This window comes from Polyodon spathula, chromosome 3 (assembly GCF_017654505.1).
Source record: "Polyodon spathula isolate WHYD16114869_AA chromosome 3, ASM1765450v1, whole genome shotgun sequence".
Lineage (NCBI taxonomy): Eukaryota > Metazoa > Chordata > Actinopteri > Acipenseriformes > Polyodontidae > Polyodon > Polyodon spathula.
The window spans coordinates 73,399,585-73,423,415 of record NC_054536.1 but is presented as its reverse complement, the minus strand read 5'-3'; the positions used below and the strand labels follow the sequence as shown (position 1 = coordinate 73,423,415).

The 23,831-nt window shown below is 36.7% G+C and overlaps 1 protein-coding gene across 1 annotated transcript in view; it reads right to left on the bottom strand.

The window, feature by feature from the left end:
* Window positions 1–19,930, bottom strand: part of LOC121313398 (phosphatidylinositol 3,4,5-trisphosphate-dependent Rac exchanger 2 protein-like) — a 125,220-nt gene extending 105,290 nt beyond the window's left edge. The window contains exon 1 of the mRNA XM_041245886.1: window positions 19,536–19,930. Within this exon, the coding sequence (XP_041101820.1) occupies window positions 19,536–19,673 (138 nt within the window). The 5' untranslated portion in view covers window positions 19,674–19,930. The remainder of the gene's footprint in view (window positions 1–19,535) is intronic.
* Between the last annotated feature and the right edge of the window lie 3,901 nt (window positions 19,931–23,831).

The window sequence follows — 23,831 nt, the reverse complement described above, 5'->3', positions numbered from 1 at the left end:
GCTCCGAATAGGAGCTAGGTGTTTGGTTTGTGGTTGTTTATTTTGGTTTTTGTGTTTATTAAAAAAAATAGCACGTCAGTGTGTTAAACATCCATTTCTGGGTCCCAGATCCTGCTTAAAAGGGGCAACGAACCTTGCGAGTTGCAGAACTCTTCACAATGTTATTTATTTTATATATATATTATATATCTATATTATATATATATATATATATATATATATATATATATAATACATATATACATCCGCCATATATAATACTATATATATATTATATATTTACACACTATACATAATGTAAAAAGCATACATTACGTATTCGGATACACATGTATTTTTATATAGCACCCTTCACGCCAAGGAATCCCAGAGCCCTGTACAAAGTTAAAAACAAAATAAAATAGCTCATGTATAAAGTACATTCCAGTTATAACCAATTATTCAAAAAAGGATGTTTTCAATTTAGATTTAAGAGTCCAGGGTTTCAGCCTGCCTAATGGTAATCGGAATAGAGTTCCACAAATGAGCACAACAGCAAAAAATCTCTGGCCACAGCTGTTTAAGATGACTTTTTGAAACAATTAAAAAAAGTTCTGCATTTTCTGATCTCAAAGAACGACTAGCAACATACAGTTAGTTAGTAGTTCTCGGAGATAGGATGGCCCTAATCCATGAAGGGCCTATAAGTTATTACAGCAATTTTATAATCAATTTGGTAAATCACGGGTAACCAATGTAAGGACTCAAGCACTGGAGTAATATGTTGTGAACGATGAGTATGATAAAGCAGTCTGGTGGCTGCGTTCTGAACAAGCTGAAGCCTTCTGTGTTTAGTGGCAGGTATACCAAAAGACAATGAATTGCAAGTCAAGACGAGAAGTTATAAATGCATGTATCAACATCAACGGCTGGCGAGATCTATGGACAATGGAACACAGCAGGATAAGTTTCCAAATCAGGTCAAAATATGATGTTCTTCTATCACCACAGAACCTTAGTCTATGGGTAGGAGAGGATCCATGGTGTCCTTTGTGTTCATCGGCAGCTAAATTAAGACACATTTTGACAGGATGTAAGGTCGTTCTTAGCCAAGGACCGTTTACTTGGCGTCATGACCAGGTGCTGCGATGTTTGGCATCAGAATTGGAAGACAAGCACAGCATGACCAACAGTTGCCACCAATGCCAGCAATATGACACACAAAAAGAACAACATTCCTCTGTCCAGGGGAGCAACCTCCAAGAAAAGGTATTAAAACCAAAACTCATCTAGGACAACTAGAAGCTGCTAGGGACTGGAAAATGCTGGCAGATGTTGGACAAAGGCTTATTTTCCCACCTGAGATTACCAACACTAACCTTCGATCTGATACTGTCTTGTGGTCTGGATCAGCACGCCTTGTTCACCTAGTAGAGTTAACAGTACCATGGGAGAATGCTGTGGATGAGGCGTACGAAATTAAGAAACTTTGGTACGTTGAATTAGCTGCTGAAGTGGATCAGCGAGGATAGAGAGTCCAAGTTTACCCAGAAGAGGTTCGTTGTCAAGGATTTGTGGCACAATCCACAACATGGTTTCTAGGAGACTTTGGATTCAGTGGTCAAGAGTTGCGACGCATAGTGAAGAACTTATCTGAAGCAGCAGAGAGGAGCAGCAACTGGCTCTGGTTGAGACAAAAAGACTCTGATTGGGAATCTCAAGCATAGTAGAAATAAAAAAACAACATCTTTGTAAAGGAAGGTAAGTAAGCCAGGCTTAGCTGAGTGGGGGACGGAGGAGGGTGATGCTGGGACACCAGAATCACTGTCAAGCCCTCTTAAGGTGTCGTGGGCTAGTCGACAAAACACCAAGGATGGAAGGTGCCCACTTGAAGACCTCAGAGAAGTACCCTACTCAGGTCAGTCCAGACAGTTGTCCTGTTGATGCGCTAGGGAGGCTGCCTTGTGGTTGATCCCTGGAGCCAATATTGCAGCCGTTGTGTGTGCTGATGTGCCAGAGAAGCAAAATAGCCTGATCCCTGGAGCCAGCATTACACTTCAGCCATCAACACCAGGCAGAAAGATATCTACCTCATCAGATGGAAGGAAACACAGATGGATCACATTATTTACAGTAAAAGAAGCTATGTCTTAGTGCTTATCTTGGTGAGAGCCAGTTTCTAGCCCTCCATGACTGGATCTCAGTTAAACACTCTGTAAGTGTATTTATTGCCGTATCTGCCCGCGCAGGAAATAATGCACAGATTTGTGTATCATCAGAATAAAACTGATTTATGTATATGTTTTGAGAGTGCCAGTAACCCAAAACATGTACACAAATAATATATACTGCTTTTTGTAAGCTTAAAAACAAAAACAACAGTCTAGTTCACATCTGTTATGTACATTTCAGTATTTAATAATGATTCCCCAGACACAAGTACATCATCCTTCTTTACAGTCTAAAGTATTTCATTCTTGCACTTCCCACAAATGTGCCATTCCTTAAGAAAACAAAGCACACATACATTTGCAGTAAGTAAATCCTTGATCATCACTGCAGTCCACACAAGGGCGTAACCACCATAGGGCATTCAGTTGATCTTGACAGTGGATCTAATTACTGCCATAAACAGACAACAATGACTAATATTATCAGTTGGATGTTACATTTTTACAGCCTTATACATTTTTTAAACATCTGCACTAATTAGTTCCGCCACCATTCAGTTGAATACAGTTTACACAGTCCCCATATATTATCTCAATATAAATGCAATAGACTGTAGAGCTAAAAACACTTCATTATTATGAAAATTGCAACTGATACAGCGACTGAGATTACATGGAAACATAGATTATTCAGGCAAATATGCCTTTGTCAAACATGAATTTGGTTGCTTCTACAGAATAAACACACTTTACCCTGAAATCTAACAAGAGGATTAATTTGTTTTTTTTTTGGAATAGAAATATTTTTCCACAAGTATAGAGAAGTCACAGATTTTCCAGGATGATACTACAATTTGAAGTCCTTAGGTTGCTGACCACACATACAGACATTTATTGAAATCAATGGGGAGAGGTCTTTAAAACCCAAGTACAGTAGAGTACTGGAGCCTGATTGCATAAACAATGATCATCTATGCCATAGTTCAGCACATTCTCCATGTTTTTATGATCTAGAACTACTGGACTGTGAAACACTGACCGAAAGCATAGAAAGATTCAATGCAAAATAAAGAGAACAGGCCATTTTAAGGTTATCTGGAAACAAAGAAAATCTAACCTTTTTTTTTTTTTTTTAAATGCAATGGTACCACTGGGACTAGTGTATTTTAACCTACTTAAATAAGCCTATAGAATCTAAATGTGTATAGGAAATATGGACTATAAATAAAGCAAAGAATGTTACCATCCTGTCTTGGGGCAGGCGGTTCTAAATTAGGTACAGTATGTAGTTTATTAATATCAGGCGGCTAGCCAATTACGTTTTTCTTTGATTTTAAAAAACATGTCTGTCTTTATGCACTTAACCTTTCATATTGTATACAGACCAACACTGAATGCCATTCATGCATAATAAGTCTAGTGTGTTTCATAAGCAGTTTGTAGAGAAGCAGAGAAGAATACCCTTTTAATTTGGTGGGTGGGGGAATTACAGCGGTTCCATTTTCCTTGCTTAGATCATGTAGAACTGTTTTTTACTAGAGATAATGGCCATGTTATTTTTTGTTAACTTACCCATGCTAGTAAAAATACAAAGGTTATGCTGGATGCATATAAGAACTGGCAAGTTTAGACTGTATCTTCAGCAAGTTTTGTGCAATCAATTTCTTTGAAATATGCCTTCTTCGATACTAGAGTAAGCATGTTGTTTTTATGAGCATGGGTGTGCAATGTTTTTAAAAAAGGATATCCTCATTAGTAGTATGTATTTCCAGGTACTGTATCTGAAACCATTTGGTTCCAAAATTCAAACTGTGAATTCATTGTATCCCTAATGCTCAGGTGATGGGGAATAATAAGGTGCTTTCTCACACATGAGTGAAGGAAACCCTTAAACCTTGCTATGGAGATTATTCAAAATGAACCCATATTGACCTCAAAATGTCAATGATCTTTGGATACAAGACCCAATTCTATAAAACAGTGTAGGAATATTTGTTCTTTTTTGGCCTAACCTCAAAATGACTAAACAAGTACGGAAATGTCAATGTTTGGCAAAAGGTTTTATAGTGTTTTATACAGTACCTCCGAATTTCTGATTGAGTGTTTAAAGTATGGATGAAACTTGACACAGCTGAACCAAAACAAACAATATAGGTGGTGAATGGGTAATCAGTGACAGAATTAGATCTAACCCCTGTTCTGCATCATTGCATTGTCTGCCTGTTAAGAGTAGGGTTGATTTTAAAAGTGTGTTTTTGACATGTAATGCCTTGTATTGGTTTGGCTCCAAGTTACATTTAAGATTTATTAAGCAATTACATATTTGTGCGTAACTTGCGATCTCCAGCCTCTGGACTTTTAAGTCTCCCCAAAACAATGCTCTCCTCATGGTAAGCAAGGACTCTAGAAGTATTTTTTTTTTATTTATTTATTTTTTATATAACACTACATTGCCATTCTCGCCTATTTAAACTTTATTTGTTTGTATGTGTTTTGTGTTTTAATTGTAAAGCACCTTGAGATGTTTTACATAAAGGCGCTTTGTAAAGATTATTATTATTATTATTATTATTATTATTATTATGCCACATTAAACAATGGGTGTACTTAAACAACCTTTAAAAATGTAACCAATGTTTTGTTACAATAAGTAAAAAGTGAGATTTATTCAGAAATATTGCAGAAGAATCTGTACTTCTATCTTAACAGTGTACATAATTCTAGAGTTCTTTTTTTGTCTTATAACTTCTTAAGTCCTAATTGCTAATTGTTGTTAATGTAACTCAGATAGGTTTCAATTAGGTAAATTTAGGTTGCTAACCAACACATTTTGCTTGGATACCACCTACTTGTGCATTGTGCCGGGTTTGTCCGTCATTCTTAAGAGAAGCTGGCAGTAGTCAATAAAAAAAAGGATTGTTTTTTTCTGATCGGCAACATGAATTTAAATTAAAAGCTACTGTGAAAGGATCCATCTAAGGAAACTGGGAGCAGTGCCATACTTGTATCTGTGAATGAAAAGTGTAGTCCCAGCTCCCCAATAACCCCTCACTGCAGCCAGGGACTTGAACGGCTTCCTGCATAGTTAATGACGGGGATTGAATGCTGGTTCGTGGGATGACCCGGCTCGGGCAATTCACTTAATCAGCATGCTTCCTTAAAGGGGACTGTTGGCTGAAGCTCCTGTCTCTGTCCTGCCTCTCTTCACAATTCCTGTCAGAGATTATCATCTAATGGCCGTTCTCTCCATTGCTGTTTGAGCATAGAGCCAGTGCAATAAACAATTTATTTAAATCAATCCTCATGGTCTGTGTTTAAGTGGCATGATTTATTTGGCTGCTGACCCATGCGAAGATAACAGTCTGTTATTTCAGGTAAACACACTGGTTTTAGTCCAATTATTAACAGCCCCAATGCAGTCTGAATTTGAGTAATGGAATCTAGTAGTAAATTTCCCCCTGGTATTTGCAAAGACTGCATTTACGCAAACCGCTTTAAAAGAAAAGAAAATAACTATTCCCCTATACTAGTGTGTTTCCCTTGGTTTTAAATGTTTAAAAAGAAGCACTGACAAATTGTAGGACAAAATAAAACAATCATAACAAGAACCCTAGAGTCAGTTAAACTGGACTGGTTTCAATGTGAAGCATACCAGGGAGAATGAAGCAGCTAGGGTCTACACATTCATTATAAACATGAAAAGCCTGAGAGACACTGAGAAACCATGGTTGTAAAGAGTGAGCGATGGAAAGAAATTATTTTTTCGACAGATCCTGTGGAGTCAGAAATCTAAAATTTTTAAAACTGTGGTAATTAGTTTGACAAATGACATGTCTTCCTGCAGCACAAAGGGCTCATGGACATATTATTTAAGTAGCAAAAGTACCAAGCATTCCCCCCATTGCCTTCACTGAATAACGATCCTTACATTTTGTTTCTGCTGGTCCAAGAGGGCTATAATGCATAGCTCAACAAAACTGAGTCTGCTTATTTTCATCAAAATATTTTAAGAAACAAACATCTGTGTGATCTATAGCAAATGTGTAAATCAACCTTGGATGGTCTGAACAAGATGTAAACTTTCTTCAGAACAGTTCCAAGGAAAACCTCTAAATGGCGCTTTTCAAACCATGCTGGAAATTCCATTGCAATCGCACTCTCTAGCCTGGCTTTGCAAGGAGCTACAATTAAGAAAAAACATAGGCCAAGCCATTAAAAATATCAAATAAAACTGATTTAATTGGAGGCTTAGGTTCATAAACCCTGAATTCATTCCACACTCTCCTTAACTCTAGTGACGATTCCATTAATTTCTCTAAGTTGTTCTACTGCAGACCTATACCACTATTGCACTATTTTTATTTTTCACCCGCTTTGACAGTTGTACCTCTTTCCTTGGTGCTGGGCAAGGCTGCCCCAATGGTTTCTTCAAACCTGGCTTGTGTTTTTGATACCTCTACTTTAAATAGTTGGGCACTTTTGTTAACTTGGCATTGTTTTTCACTTTTCCAATGTGTTTTTGTTTCAGATGATAAACACGAGGACAGCATACCTACACAGATTTGAGAACACTGCTTATTTTCAATAGTAAAAGTGCCTAGAAATAACAGCCTTGCACTTTCGTTCCCTGTCTTTCTATCATCCTGAAGTTCACCTCCAATTTTAAAACTGCAAAAATGCTAGATAGGAACGTGTTGCGTTTGACTGACTGAGGGGTGTTTGAAATTATTCTCACTCAAAATCGCAAGTACAAAATGTTTTAAGTCATATTGAACACTATCTAAAAAAACGTAAATGTCTTGATGTAAATATCAACTTCTTTTCAGATTGTTCTAGAAGAGTTAAGGCCATTGCACAGTGGACCCGATAACGCATCCGAATTTAACGTGCGTCTAAAAAGGAAAAAAAGACGATCATGTGCATTCCCTATTGCACCTTGCACACTATGTCCGGAATTGTCGTTTGACGGTGATGAGTCAGTTTTGGAATCAAAACATGTTCGATTTGATCCAATTTGACATGCACTAAAAATGACATTGACCAATAAATAACGACTGGGAAGACACATGGGTTCTTGCAGTACCATGAACAAAATGGAAAATCTTATTGTGTGTGGCGCCAAACAAAAATTACTTTATGATAAATCCAATAAAGATTATGAAGACTTCTTAAAAAAAATAACACATATATGGAAAGACATTGCCGTGGACTTGTGCGTGAATGATATGTATTGCAAAACATGAAGATGTGGATTTTGTGCAGTATAGGTTATTACAAGCGTATACTTTTTATTTTCAAGGACATTTTTGTAGTCAAGGAAGTAAAGAAACAATGGCCTAACCTACAGACAAATATCAGAGAAAGAAGCGTGACAGGGCAAGAGCGGACAGGACTTAACAGTCAGAAATGGGCAATGTATGAATGTAATGGAAAGTATTTTCAGTAGCTCACTGCTAGCTTCCCAACTTTTATATATATATATATATATATATATATATATATATATATATATATATATATATATATATATATATATATATTAGAGGGGCGAGTGTTTGAAAAATTAAATATTGTTCATATGGTTCCTGATGCTATGACAACCGTGTTGTGTATCATTTTTATGCATTGCGTAACATTGTAGTATAGTAGAAACGTAATAATTAGGAAACGTTTTCCATCAGCATTTGCTAATCATGACGTTTATACTACATTTTTGCGTTCAAAGTTATGTAAGAATTAACAGAATTGTATTTATTTTTTATTAAAATACTGAAAGTAGGTATATTTACTACAAAGCCTCCACTGAACACCAGCGCTCTCTTTGCAAACACTATTACTTTGTCTCTTTTTAAAAACAGTAACAATATATTTGTACCTTAACACAGACTTATTTATATATGTTCTCTCACTGTAAAGTACCGTAGTATAGCCTACAGGACTATCAACATGATTAAATGAAATTATCTACTATGTTAAAATAAACATTCAATAAAATTTTAATAATATATCACTTTATATAATTGTGTACTGTGTTACTGTTTATATTGTGTAATTGTTTCTTCAATCTGAATTTCCTAGCTTTTGTGAAATTCACGCACACAGTGCTGCTACACAAGTCACCCACTGCACACCTGTTACCCAGTCTTGCGAGGTCCAGCTGGATGTCATTTTGTCTCTCTGCACTATTTGTTGTCATTTATTAAAATATCGGAATAAACCCACCAGGACCGGTTTAGGACCTTGTTTTCTTTGTAGCTCTGTTGGCAGCAATAAAATTTAATCTGAAACTGTAAAAATACAAAATAAATTTAATTTTTTGGAAGAAGTAATCCTCAGTATAGCTAGATAACTGGACGTAACCGTTCTTCAACACTAATTGGCTTTTCAAATGTTGCACAGTTTTTTCGGATACCTCCAAGCAAGCAATGATTCCAAGCTTTCCTAGCAATCTCAGTTGTTTTGTTTAGGCTGTTTCACTCGATGTCTACTCTTCAAAAATCAGGGATCGCCACTACTCAGATTGACTCATAATGAGTGTGGCAGGGTACCTGGAGTGCTCAGGTCCTACCACTGAAATTGTGTTCTCCATTTATAGTTCGCTTCTCACAAAGAAGTGTATTTAGGTGACTTCTTTCAATGTGATCTGTTATCACGTTTATAGTTTTGATAGTTAAGAATCTACATTTTTTTCGTTATACCAATATTTATTTTAATTACAGAACCTTTTAAAGCCTAGGGTCAGTCTCATAAAAAAAATTTGGCTCAAGGGAAACCATGTGTGAGAAGGAACAGCAGCAGACTGTGCACAGGAAATAGCATGCACAATGTAAAGAAGGGTAGGTCCAGGAAGGAAGGAAATATTTGCCTTAAAGGGGCACCAAAACAGATCTTTAAAAAGCTTTAATTCATAAAGAAAAGCAGCACTTTTATGGAGAGATACCACATTAATAACTCACTACATATACCATTATAAATGGTTTTATTCTTAGTACAGTTGAATTTGTATTTTCAGTGTGATGCTATAACATTACTTTGTGACCTTGAACCCTAACGACTGCAATATCACGTTTTTAAAATGTGTACAATATAATTTTTTCAAAGTCGTACAACATTCCCTGTATCAGGTTTTTTATTTGTTTAAACTGTTCCATATGTGTTTTAAACTTCAACTGTCTATAAAACTAGCAACATACAATGGTTGGCCATGATGTGTCATGTGAGCCATTAGACCTACAGTATAAGATTCAGCAACATTCATGGAATGTCTTGTCCCTCAAAACTGTGGCTGAACTGATCAATGAGTCCATCTGTGTCTCACGCTTCTCTTTTTTTCGGAAGAACAAAACATTGATATAAAAGACCATAGAAAAATGTGCAAAAAGTCACAAATGTTCATGTTTAAACCCACAAATGCTGTGTACATCAAATGCATATGTATATTTCCAAATTCAGCATGCTCCAAGGTTTTACATGAGGTTTCTTGAAGCGTCAGGCCCCAAAACAAGAGACACACTGTCAGGAATTCTCAGTGATAACACTGCAGACGTTGGCATGTGGCTCCTCCTCACCTTTAGTCTGGCAAAACTCCCTGTGGGCAGCAAAGTGACCAGGGACAACCACATGCTTTCTCAACTCCACAAATTACAGGATTCAGTGGCGGGTAAACACAACCTCCTCCACCTTCACCCTACCTCTGAAGTGGACAAAATATGTAAAATAATACTTAGGCCCACAATTGTGCCCAAAAAACCAAAATACAAGATCACTTACATGTAGATTTTGAATAATAAATGAATCGTGATAACAAAATAGCACAGAAACACTGAAAAAACGGGATTCATAGACTAAACTACTGTATCTGTGCATGCACTTTGACCACTTGTCTTGTGCCTGTGCACATTTTGTTTACATCTGGCTTCATCCTTCCTGTATCATAAGAGCACATCACTGAGGATTGTAAACGGACGACTTAAATCAGAATTTGGAATTCTGGAACATGTAAACAAAGTGTGTGGCCTAAAAACAGAGGACTGCATCTATTTTGTTGGTTTCTGCACTGCAAAATAAAACTGCCAACACCACTTAAAGTATGTTATATAAAAATGTGAATCATAAAGTCCAGATACAGCAACGATATAAACAACAAATTTGATGCTTGACATTAAAGAAATAAATAATGAATATTTTCCACAATATGACACCTATGATTCAGCAAAGCTGCTCAAAATAATTGAAAAAATGATACACTTTACAGCAGGACTCTGTCCAAATGAATTACGCATACGAGATTTCTAAGATTTGTGGCATGAACGCTTCATTACCGTTCTAGTTCTCCTTTTGGAGGTTTTACAGTTTGTTCTCATTTCCAGATGTTCTGTGAAATTGTTAACACTATGCATTCCCTATTTGAGGTTAATTTTGAAACAACAAAAAGTAACAAGTATAACTTTGCTCAAGGGATGTACGTCTCAGATGAAGCTCATAAAATTCAGAGAGCAAACACCAAGTGAGTAAAAGTGCACGGCGATGTGAAACTTGAGAGGAAAAGCATTCTAATGTTAATTTATAATCATACCACACAACAGTTATTCTCAAACATATTTAAGTAGCATATCTCAGAAAAGTTTTGTTACAATGAACAACTCGACTAGCTGCTCCACAGGTTCTCACGAATGGAAATTGCAGTGGGACCACTTCAACTTCTGGGTCTGTTAATGCTCTTATTAAAAGTAGCACTTAGTACATTCTATATAAAAATCTCAACTTTGGATTTTTAGTTCCAATTGATATTTACTGTAAATATCTTTACACATAAATAATCTCAATACAAAAACAAGCCTTTTTTTATAGCATACGCACCTCACCAGTCAAACTTTAGTTTATAAAAGTTCCCCACAGTAAATCTGCACAGTAATTTTGCAGTTTTAATCATGCTTTTTCCAGGTTTATACTATGCAATTACCATGGTTTAGGTGTTTTGATAACTTGCTTTATCATATCTCTTTGGGTTTAGCAATGCTTACCTACAGTAAGCTTACAATGCTTTATTACACTTTGCTATGCTTCTGGTAAAAATTCATGAGGACAACTGGATGTCAAATTAATTAAGCTCTGTTTCAGCATTGATAATATTTAACTAAATTTATAGTTGCATACGCATAAGATTCAGTCTTTAAAACAGGTCCTTCCCCTGCATTTTACATTGCAGATGTTTGAGTTTCATAAACGACAGACTCTGTTTCCTCTAGAAACCAGGAATGTTAAAGAGTGTCAGGCAATAAAGTGTTCTTATTTTTAAAAAAGTTTAGTACAAAGAAAAAAAAAACAGGTTATACTTTGTTCTTATGTGTACATCAACTGCATAAAGGTATGTGCATTTCCAAATTATGCATGTTCCTGGCAAAAACAGGCCCCAAAACAAAAGACCTCCTGGCCTCAATGATAACTCTGCAGGCGATGGCATGTGGCACCTCCCCACCTTTAGCATGGCAAAATTCCTGGTAGGCAGCAAGGTAACCAGGGACAACCATTTTCTAAACCCCACAAATTACAGGATTCAGTGGTGGGTAACAAACCTCCTCCACCCTGGGAATATGAAAGAATGGGAGGCTCACAACTGTTTTATTCCAACTGACAAACTATGCCTGATTTATCAAAATGCACAAGTAAAGATTGTACTAATAAATCCTAGGCTTACAAAATTAAGAGCTGTGTTTTCAATAACCATAGTCTTTAACTGCCCTTGATTGGACTTACATTTTGTCTGTTTTAATAGTGGTACTATTAACAACATACTATCCTTCCTTCCCATGTTTAGGAAGTTTAAATGCACATGATTAGAAGAAAATTAACATGTGGAACTATATGCAGCGATAGGTACCCGTTCTCTAACTTGAACTCTCTGCAAGCTTAGTTTCCTCTGAGCCACTAGTTATTGAGCTGCCTATTGTATGCTACTTTTCTCAGCCCCTCAGGAATTCCTTAGTCAGGAAATAGTTTACAAAAATAGGCGCCAAATAATCAAGATGCACGTCATTTCATCTTTCAATCGCTTCAATCGTATCCTATAACACTACCCTAGGAAGATGTCTTTCCCATGTAAGGCACATAATTCATTTTTCAGCAAAGACAGCATATTCTTTTAAAATGTATGTAAGTTTTCATCTGCCACTGGGGTTGACTTGAAATCAGACTTGTTCATTCCCATCAGCAGCATTTCAGTTGAGACCGTCAGCCCGAATTAGGACTGTTGTCCAGAAGAACTAGATCTCTCCACGCTGATGGTGCAAGTTACCATTAGAGTCCAATGTAAAGGACGCAAGAGACAGGTTTTAAATCTGTACCTACAGAAAAAAAAAATATGGAGGCTGGAAAAAAAAAAAAAAAAAAAAAACGCTGCAAATATATTACTGATCACCATAGATAATCGATTGACATACCAACTCCAACACTAACTGTTTGGTGACTATTTCAGGTATTACACACAGTCACAGACAAAAATATTGGCATCGTAAGCTTATTATACCAATATTCAGGATAACAGATTAAGGACAAGCATTTAGTAAACTTTAACCACCTTTTTAATTAAACAAAAAGCTGAATACACAATTCCTAGTAGTTTAAAAAAAAAATAATTTAAAATATTCTATGATAATAGACATCTATGATAATTCTGTTATCTGGTAACCAGTATGATACATCTTGTTGGTGAAATCTGGGCCCATTGTGTCTTGCATATTTCCATCAACAGACTAGATACACAATGCTTGGCTACAGCTTTTTTCAGATCAGTCCAAAGCATTTCCATTGGATTGAGATCTGGTGATTACGAAGGCCATTCCTGAAATTAGATCTTCGTTTAAGAATTCAGTTGACATAGCCATATGCTTTGTGTCGTTGTCATGTTGGAAGATAAACTGCCTGCCAATCAGCCTACGATCTAATGGTATCATTGTACTTTGTAGAATGTTTTGATACATGGCTGCTGCATTGATTCATCTTCAAATCACATAAATGTCTCCAGTCCCTGAACTGCTAAAACACCCCCATATCATGACTGAACCACATCCATGTGTAACTGTCGGTACAAGGTTTTCTTCATTGAAGGCTTTCCCTTTTTCTCAAACATACTGTGGTCCCTTTTTGGAGAAAAGTTATATTTCAGCCTCACTACACCAGAGACTTTTGTTGAATTCCTGTCAGATTCCTGTTCATATCTGTATTAAGATTTTTTTTAATGGTTTACAGCAAGGTCTAGTTGTGTTTAGTTGCCTTTGTACATTTCTTTTGTGCACTGTTATGCTTGATGCATCTAAATCGTTTTTTAAAGTCCATGGCTTTTTTTTTTTTTTGCTGCTCAGATGATTCTCCTAATGTTGTACCTGTAATTTTCTTTGGAGATCCACTTCTTTCAAATATTTCAGTTAAATTTGTTCTGTGGTTCTTCTTGACTATTGCTGATTGTGGATTTTGGTATTCCATTTTATTATACTATTCTGTAGTCATTTACTTTGTAGTAGTTTGATACAAATGCTATTCTCAAAAATAAATCCAACTTCTTTGTCTTGACCATCACCTGCTGTCTTGCTAAATGTTTTTCTTCAACAGATGTTGAAATAAATGACTGCTGGCTATTGACATTACAATGCAGCTTAATTATTTATAGTTATATTATATTTTTACAGACTTAATGTAAAGGTTCCACTACTTTTGTCATGAACAAATATCTGAAATTGCTTAAGCACTGTTTTTATTTTTTTTTAAACTACCTGAAATTTTGTATTCTGGACTTTGTCACATTACTTAGTGGCTAATATTCACCAAATGCTTGTATTTAACATGTTCTCTTGAATTATCGTATATTAAGTGTAGGGTGCCAATACTTTTGTCTGCGACTGTAGACTTGAGTTATTGTTCAAATGAATAAAGACCAGTTTCACCTGTACACTACAAAATATGTTCACCAGGGACTGTCTGGCTGCATAGTATTAAGCTACTCTGATCTGTCACTCCACGATTTACAAAATGTTTTTCATAGTGACTGCACATAATATTCAGAAGTTTCCCCAAACCTGTCTGCATTGGAACCATCTGCTGCTGAGGTTTCTGGAAAGGGATTCTTATGTGTGGAAGGCACTACGCATATCAGTAAGTGACCTCTACAGTAATAAAAACTATTTTGATTTTGGCTGAGATTTTGTTTTAACCACAGTTTCCTAGCTAGGGCTGTGTGTGCTGAATAAAAAAAAGGCTACATTTGCACCACCACCCATTTGTTTGTTAAATAAATTTAACAGGATACAGTACAATTGCATTATTCAACACACATTTTATACTGTAGGTAGAGGTGCTGGAATAGTAGTGCAAATATACCTGTAAATATAGATAGTACAGTTAAATAGACACAGAGGTTACCTGGGGGAAACAAAGCCAGTATATTGAAAAGTATCAGCTTCACCCGACAACAATACTTTGTAAGCATTACGATAATTGCAGCAGATTCCTTGGGTTGGTAATTCTTAGTATGATTTTATTACAAAGGAGTTAAATCCACTTAGCACCCTGATTTCCTTGTCTTAGATCCCCAAGGTGACTTCAATGCCTGCAAAATTGGTAACATTTCAATCTTGTTACAAAGCAGTCAAGTAATAAAAACAGCAGAACCATATGATGCCAGCCCAAGTGTTTTTAATTTTGCCTCCAACTGTGAATTCTGTGGTGAAGGAAAATTTCCTGCTAAGTTGTTTTAGTTTTAGTTTTTTGGCAGTATGAGGTCCTTCCAGAACTGCGTTTCCTTACTGCTGATGCTGTGAAAAGAACTATTGAATAACCTTCCATATTATTCCTAAGCAGGAGGTAAATCTTGATCATGGCACATTTCAGTGTAGAGATTTTTATCTGCATTAAATATAACCTTTTTTTTTAAATATACTGGTATCTTTGGGGTATGGGAAAATAATATGGTATTTGACTACAGCTTGAATTTTTCAGTACAAGTTATTTACACCCAAAATCCCATAATAAAAATCACACAACTTAAAGAGGAACTTATCTGTTTTGAGCCTCTGGTTCTTCATTGAAACATCATGAAACCAGTTAAGATTATGAGGCTTTGCAACTTAATCGTACAACCTTTGATTTACTCTTCGTAGCTGATCAGCTGCACTAAAGGGCACCTGACTGAGCAGGGTGTTGTTGAGACTACACAAACTGTAAGAAAAAATATGTTACAGGGGTCCCCAGGTAAAAGCACAGCGTGCTTGGTGGTGCACAGGGCAAGTCATACCATGCAGGATCACGTCCTGGCTCTACGAAGTTGCTGGTCTTCACTGGGGATTTTGAAGGAAGCAGCCCATTGGCTCTGGCTCATGTCTAATGGTGTGAAAGAAAGATTTACAAGACTAACTCTAGCTTACGTTTTAATTTTGGCACCAATACACTTACTGTATAGCGGCTTATTGAAACACAGCTGGAAGTGTCAAAAAGCATTAGTTATCTTTATCACAGTGTGGCAGAGCAAAGCTCTGCCCTTTTAAATTGGCAGGGATGGGGTTAACTTCCCCTGCCTGCCTGGGTTTATTATGTTCAGGTGGCTGGGGTTGATTAGTTGATTAGGTTGATTAACGATCAATCAGCGCCCAGCCACCTGATATAAAAGGAGGCCTCTGCTTCTCATTTGGGGAGGAGGGAGCTGAGGAAGCAGGTTGGTGTTTGTTTTGTGGTTTTTGAATTTTCTAAATCCAGTGAAGGCATTGCCCAGCCTGGAAACTTTATTTTTGTGAGTTTTGTTTTTGCTTTATTTGTGTTTGAGTATCTGTTATTTTGCCCTTGTGCACTTTATTTTTGTTTATTTATAATAAAATTGTTATTTTTTTGAACTGCAGACTGTCTCTGGGCCTCTATCCACTCAGCAGCCTGCCACACACAGGTATTTGCTTTGTCATTTGAAACTTTTTTAAAAGCCACTAAAAGGCTAGCGGAACCATGATTAAAATTGTATCCGAGGGTGGATCACTATAGGTCTTTCTGGTTCACTATAGAAAGCTAGACGTGGGCCCACTACTTAGGTCTGTATTAGAAAACCATGCAGACAAGTTGGGTTGTAACATACAGTATGATTGACATCTAACTTGTGTGCACTTCTATTGCACAAGTTGGCTCCAAGTGATTTCTTTTAGGATTATAGGCACTATAGACACTGACAAACTAAAGTACAATGGTGCAGGTAAGTTTGTTTTGGTCATTTATTTTTCAAGATTCGTGCTATCTTCTGTGGGACTGTCACCAGCACAGAGAGGGACAATTCTGAGGGTATTACAAAAACATGTACTTATATAACCCTTTAACATTCTAAACATTGATTAAACCCATTGAATAACATTAATGAACGTTTACCATCTGGTGACCACATAGAGTACTACTTGGAGTACCAAGTAGATGATTACTGGAGTAATATAGCCTTGCCCTTTGGGTTCAATAAGTAAAATGAGTTTGGTGGTTACAAGTAGGCAACAGTTTGCATAAATTGACACATTTGGCAGTTGCTGCTTGAGAAAGACTCATTAAATAAACAGAGAGCCAATAGGTCAAACCAGCATAGTTTTTTTTTGTTGCGTATTTTTCTAACTAGGCAGTGTAAACAGTGTTGCCAGACCGGACGTTTTCCCTCCAGATCTACTGGTTCTACGTTTGTGCTCAGGTCAATTTGGAGGTAAGAAATGAGCAAAGGGTTTTTTTAAAAGGTACATTTTTAATTTTAGCAGATTTTCTAAAGGTTTTTTTTTTTTTTGTCTGAAAACATTTTATTCCCCCCCCGCCCCCGAGATGTATTCATAATGTCCACTGATATCTATATCATTTCTCCAGCCGTTAGATTTACTTTGACTGCCACAATATAAGATCACTTCGTGTGCTGCAGGTACTAAGGCCCCTAGGCCCAAAATAGTGTGAGGGAGAGGCCCCATCGGTGAAGACTTCTATAATATATATATATATATATATATATATATATATATATATATATATATATATATACACACACACACACATGGAAAATTAAGAAAAATACACATTTACAAAATTATTTATTTATGTATTCATTTATTTATTTTTACAATGAAACTACGGTGTGCCAATATAATATTATTGTGACTTTAGGAATTATACAGGTACAGTGCATTACAATGAATTACATACATGATAATTGCATATTCCTGTTAACTTTAAAAAAAGTAATGCACATTACGTATGAAAATGCACATGCAGTAGATTCCTGTGTAATGCACATCCCGTGTGCCTTACAATTGTATACATTTAACCAGAATAGGGAACATGCATTTTCAATTAACCAAAATAATGAATATACAATTTCAAAAGAAATGTACCACAATTGTATGCAATTATCAGGTAAACAATTAAATGTACTACACTGTACATGTTAATGACAATTGCATACGCTGGTAATTGCATAAAACAGTTACAGTAGGCACCTGGCTATGCAATAAGTAAGACTTTACTGTAATACAAGTTAACGTGATGTGCTTCTGGAATTATTTAAAGTTGGATTTCAGTGTCTCTTAATAGACAAAGTGAAGGAGGTGTGAAACCTTTTATTGGACTAACTAAACACTAATTAAATCACAAGCTTTCAAGACCTCAAAAGTCTCTTCAGGTGAAAGTAGGAAAGCGAGATTGATGTTTACAAATTTACATTTCTCTTTGTATATCATCTCTGGACTGACACAGCTGCCATTTTATCTATCAGTGAGTGTCTCAATAAATTCAGTAGATATTGAACACTTCACCAGCCAAACTGTTTTTGTTTACAATTAGACCAACTGGAACTTGAGCCTGCATACTATATATTTCCCCTAGGAGTATTAGGGGTAATTCTAAAGGATTGCATTCATCTAGACGTTCTTGTTTGTTTGTTTTTTGTTTGTTTTTTTTTTTTGGGGGGGGGGGGGGGGGAATCTGGCAAAACTGGCAAAACTGAATGTAAGGGTAGGTCTGGCTTTAGAACACTACCAACTACCCCTTCCTACTTTGCTAGAGGACAGGACATTTTAAACACATTGCCTTATAGAGTTGGTGAGGATTATTTTAATGCATGACCAAAACAGTGGCAGATATGAATACCATTGCCCGAAGACTCATTTCACTATATTTTTAATTTTTTTTTATATATATATATATATATATATATATATATATATATATATATATATATATATATATATATATATATATATATATATATATAGATAGATAGATAGATAGATATCTATGTATGTGTGTGTGTGTGTGTATCAAAAAGTAACCCCTGGGAGAAAACACAAAGGTGCAGTGTTCTGTTTAAATTATAAAACTAGCCAGAATAAACCTATAGAATAACCATTTTAGAAAAATGCTAAACACTTTACATCTCTTCTCATACTATGTGACAGTTCTCTAGCTAACCCTGCAGAAAAACTGGGAAACTAACATGCTGTCACTTTAAGTATAATTTAACCCCGCGTTATAAAGTACACAAGCAAAGCACGACAATCACTGCATTTCCTGTGGCTGTGTTTATCTTTCCAATGGCTGGTGTTATTTTGACAGCTGCATTTTCTAACACGGACCACAGAGTAGTCATATTTGCAAAACTGTTTTAAAACCCCAGGATAAATCAACAGAGGAAGCGACTACATGAGTGGGAAAGCCATTGCCATTTAAAGTTTCCTCTCATTCAATACTTTCAGGAGATCAGTGGATTATTTCTGCAATTAACATTAACCCTTTTCAATTTGCATTCTGACGGGGTAAACTAAGAAATAAATAAAGCAAATGCGTCTACAATACTTTCGGGAGATAAGTGGATTATTTCTGCAATTAACATTATCTTGTCAATTTGCACTCTGACGGGGTAAATAAATTAAGCAAATGCGATTGGTTTTGTGTTTAGTTTGTTTGTTTGTTTAAATAAAGTTAAAAAAAAAAAAAAAAAAAAAAAAAAAAAAAGTTGAATCGAGTCCTGATTCCTTAGGGCCGTCACCTACTTTGCTTCCCTTGGATAATAACGGGAAATTAACTAAAGCTATGAGAAAGATATACGTGGCACAACAGCTAGTTTCCAAAATATTCAATTGGAAAATCACTCTTTTCTTTTCTTTTATAAACCGATTTAAGCAAACTACACCAGAAGGCTACTGAGATAATGTAGCCTAAGTAATTGACAGCCAATACACGATTTACCCACTGAAGTGCAGTCGCTTGCCTGCAAGTCCTTTGCATATTAAACAGCTGTTTGCAAGTCACCCAAGAAGGGTATTTCTAAATAGGTAATATAACTCATTTGGATGAATCTTTAAAAAAAAAAAAAAGTATAAGAATTTAAAAACTCACCGAGAGAAACTCCAGGGTGCTCACATAATCCCTCTCCGTCTTCAAAAGCTCATTTAAAACGCAAACTCTTAAACGGAGCTGTTTTTCCAAATCTTTCCCGCTTTCACCTCTGTGTTCTGCTTTCCCTTCTTCAGTCATTGTGCTTACAAATATCAAGTTTTCCTGAACACGCAGTATCTTCCTTTAAAACTTTATTCCAGTTTGGCAACACTTTTGTATGTTTCAAGCAAAACGTTACATAGTTAAAAACGTATTGAAGTTTACAGCAGCATGAATTATTAGGCAAGTTTGCGATTTAAAAGGAAAACAAATTAAATGTTTGTGGAGCGGCTAAAAAGTGGCGCAGACACAGTTTCCTCCACTTGCTTGCCTGTTTAAACTACACAACACAGGCATTTGGACATTAATCAAAAACTTTAGTCCATGTGACTCTACAAGACCTCCGTCCTAAATCCACCCCCTTCCACTAAAAAACTCAAGCAAAGGGGACAGGAAATATAGTCCAGGGAATGATTTTGTGCTAGTGCAGCCTATCTGACTGAAAATATATGGAGCAAAATATCGACGACAAGTGGATCATTAAACACTGCATTAGTCTGTTATTTAAAATTATATATATATATATATATATATATATATATATATATATATATATATATATATATATATATATATATATATATATATAACTTAAATTTTAAAAATTTGCAAGCAAAAAAATTTGTACAACATGTAAGTATGTAACGTTGTAGTTTATAATGCTGTTTTAAGGTGTTTACAACATATTTATCATACTTATCTGTGGTTTAACATTGTTTTCACCTCGGTTTTTTTTTATCATGCTTTACTAGTGTTTGCTTTGCTGTGGTATTACAAGTAAACATGTATGGAAAATACATACATAATTCAATCACAGTTACATGTCTTGTCAAAACGTATCCTATGTATTCAATTAACAGACACACAGCAATTTGCAACACCTTTCAGTCGTGATTTACATTGCAGTATTTTCATTGAGTATCTACTTTGACATGGTAAGTGCAGTTGTAAAGAAACCAATACCGAAGAGAATTGTACTGTACATGCACGTTGTATTGAAATATGATTCGGAACTGGCTCAACATCCCATCAAAGCTTACCTTACCAATGCAATATTTGGGCAAAACTGTAATGAACTGACGGAATCCGAGTATAATCTCAGCCAGTAAACTGGCGGTTTTCATTCAATTTATTTGACAGAGACATTGTACACTTTTTAATACAAATAAAAATGTCATTGTACCCAAATTAAGCTTAAAAACTAATTTCCTTTGGTAGTCCTTGTTCATTTGAGAACAAAGATAAGCAAATCAACAATCAATTGCAGAATAAACAACAATACAACCCTCCCAACAATGAATACATGTTTGTTTTGATTTTAACCATACTTTAAGTTTATAAGTGCAATACTTTGTTCATGAGAATTTTTTATACCATCTGTTAATGAATTCCACAATATTACACCTTTAATTGAGAACGCAGATTGTGCAAATTAAGTACAATGTCTTGCCTTCATACAAATACCATTGACAGCTGGTCTGGTGATTCAGTTGCTAAATTCAGAACGATGTGTAATGAATTATTTTAATAGTGGAGGAGCAAGTTCATGCAGAGACTTAAAAATCAGAAATCCATCTGAATCCTGTATAAAATTAGGCTTTGTTTATAAAGAGAGTGAATTGGCTGAACAAGAGTTCCCTGTTTGTGACCAATTGGTTATACAGTACGCTAGAATCAAAGAATCATAGATTGCCAATATAATTCAGCAGCATTCTAATATACCTAAAATTATACAGATTGTATATCGTCATTTTTATCATCTTTTTAATGTGCTTTTTAAAAGTTAATTGAGAATCCATTATTATTCATAAATATTTTAAATCTGAGACTGTATCAATTTTATCTCCTTTAATTAAAATATCAAAGTTATTTCCAGTTGAATTTTGTTTAATGGTAAAACACATTCCCACTGTTTTCACATTCAAAGTTAGACAAGTGGCCCAGCCAGTTTGCTACCTCTCTCATAGTAGTACACCTGGAGATCAACAGCAGGACATGCATCCAGTAGATCATTAATATACAAACTGAATAGCAGTGGCCCTAGTACAGAACCTAGGGGGACCCCAACTGTACAATTCCTAATAGGAGAATGAATATTACCACATTGTTTTCTATCCTTAAGATACGACTCAACCCATTTCAATGCCTTATTAGAAAAAAAAACATATTTAAATAATTTAGATATAAGGACTTCATAATGAACTGTATCGAATGCTTTCTTTATATCTACAAATATGGCTACAACCACTCCCCCTCTATCAAGTTGCTCCAAGAAATAAAGCAGAGTGCTGTGTTTTATATTCCTTATATTACTGATTGTTATTAATAACAATCAGCACTCACTCACTTGATTAAGCTCCACTTTATATATATATATATATATATATATATATATTATATATATATATATATATATATATATATATATATATATTGTTTTTTTCGTTTCGTTTATGGCAATGAATGAAACATGAATGATGAAATCTTGGGGTCTTTTCTCTTATAATTTGTTCCACTTCTGGCAAATATGGTTCAGCTAGTTTACTGGTATGTGTGAACAGTCCAAAAACTAGATTTGCATTAGAATTGGCTCAAATTAGTGGCGGCTGGTGGCCAAAAAAATGGGGAGGCTGAAAAAAGGCAGAGGGCTTGAGGGTGCTACACCCCCTGCACCTCCCTTCTATTCCACACAGTGCCCCAGCCCATGGCTTAACACGTTCCTGATGACAACCTCCCTTCTGGTGACACTGCCCAGCAGTACACCGAGTCTCAGATGGGCAGGCTGTTTCCACCGTAAGAGCAGCTTTAGACAGTGGCGAGACACTTTCAATAGGCAGTCGTCGTTCAACGCAGGCTGAAAAACCTTGCTGTTGAACCAGGGCTGCAGAGGGCATATGGGCAGGAGACCCAAAGGCAGGGTCTGAGAAGCTGCTGCCATCATGCTCATGAAACATCATTACCGTGAGCACGCTGTTGAGCTATTCGCTGCACTCTGCCGTCCGACAGAGTGGGTGGCATGGGCCTAGAATCCAAGCACATTCCTAGATGGGAGGCTGTCTGAGAAGAACGTAAGGCCCAACCGTTGAATGTGGCTGGTGACAAGTTCCGTGTGAGCATCTGCCTGTGCTGGAGACTGAGCACAAATGAGCCAGTCGTCCAGATAATTGAGTACCTTTGAGCCCTACAACTGGAGAGGGTCTATCATGTGAATAGCCTGTTTTTGCAGCAGAGCTGCTATCTCCTGAGACACCACTACAAAATCCTGTTGGTCTGTGACTGAAGTTAGTCACACCCCGAAAGGGAGGGGAACCATGCTTGAACTGCATTGACTGCAACACCAGATGGTTCCCTGAAAAGGGGCAGTGGGCCTGTGGCAACAAACTCCTATGACTGCTGCCTGGCTTGTGGCTTGGCCTGAGACTTCTGTCTATGCGCTGGGCCCCGGAACTTATGAACACTGTCTCTGGCAGCAGGCGCAGCCGGCTGTGCCGGTCTTTGAGGCTGGTTTGCACACTGGGAGTGGTCACTTGGGAAGCAAGCGCACCAGCTCCTTCATGGATTCCCACACATGGTGAGAATGCCGTAGTTTCTACCTACAGCCTGTCCATTCAGTTTTAACAGATGGAGCAGGTTCTTATTAACCAGGCGCAGCTCATCCAGCTGTTGTGGTGAGAGCCTGTGGCTGTCAGACAGGAACCTCAGCAAATAGTACTGGTAGGCTATCAGAATACTATTAAAGTTGCCCAGCTGTGCTGCGAACACACTGACTGAATAGGCATGCTTGAGGATCACCTCCGAGACTCTGTACTGTTTGTTGGGGCAGATAGCATCCTTGGACAGGAACGCCAAATTAGGCTATAGCTGGGTGGCCAGGACACTGGCAAGACTGCAATGGCCCTCTTGAATCAGAAGCTCTGTAGCCCCCTGGGAGCCCAAGGGAACAGGTGGGCAGGCAGCGCCAAACATTCACACGGTAACTCTGTGAGCACCGTTCCTTGGAGGCAAACTGCTGCTCAGAGCTTCTCCATCTGCTCCGAGTCTGCCAATCACTTGGAATGGTGACTCTTTTCTTCCTCAGAGGAGGTGAAGGAGAGGCAGAGTAAGATGAGGAAGCCATGGGGTGAGAACACAACCACCTCTCTACCAGAGGAGGATGGGGAAGTGTGCTGTGCAGGAGTAAGGGACGCAGAGCACTGT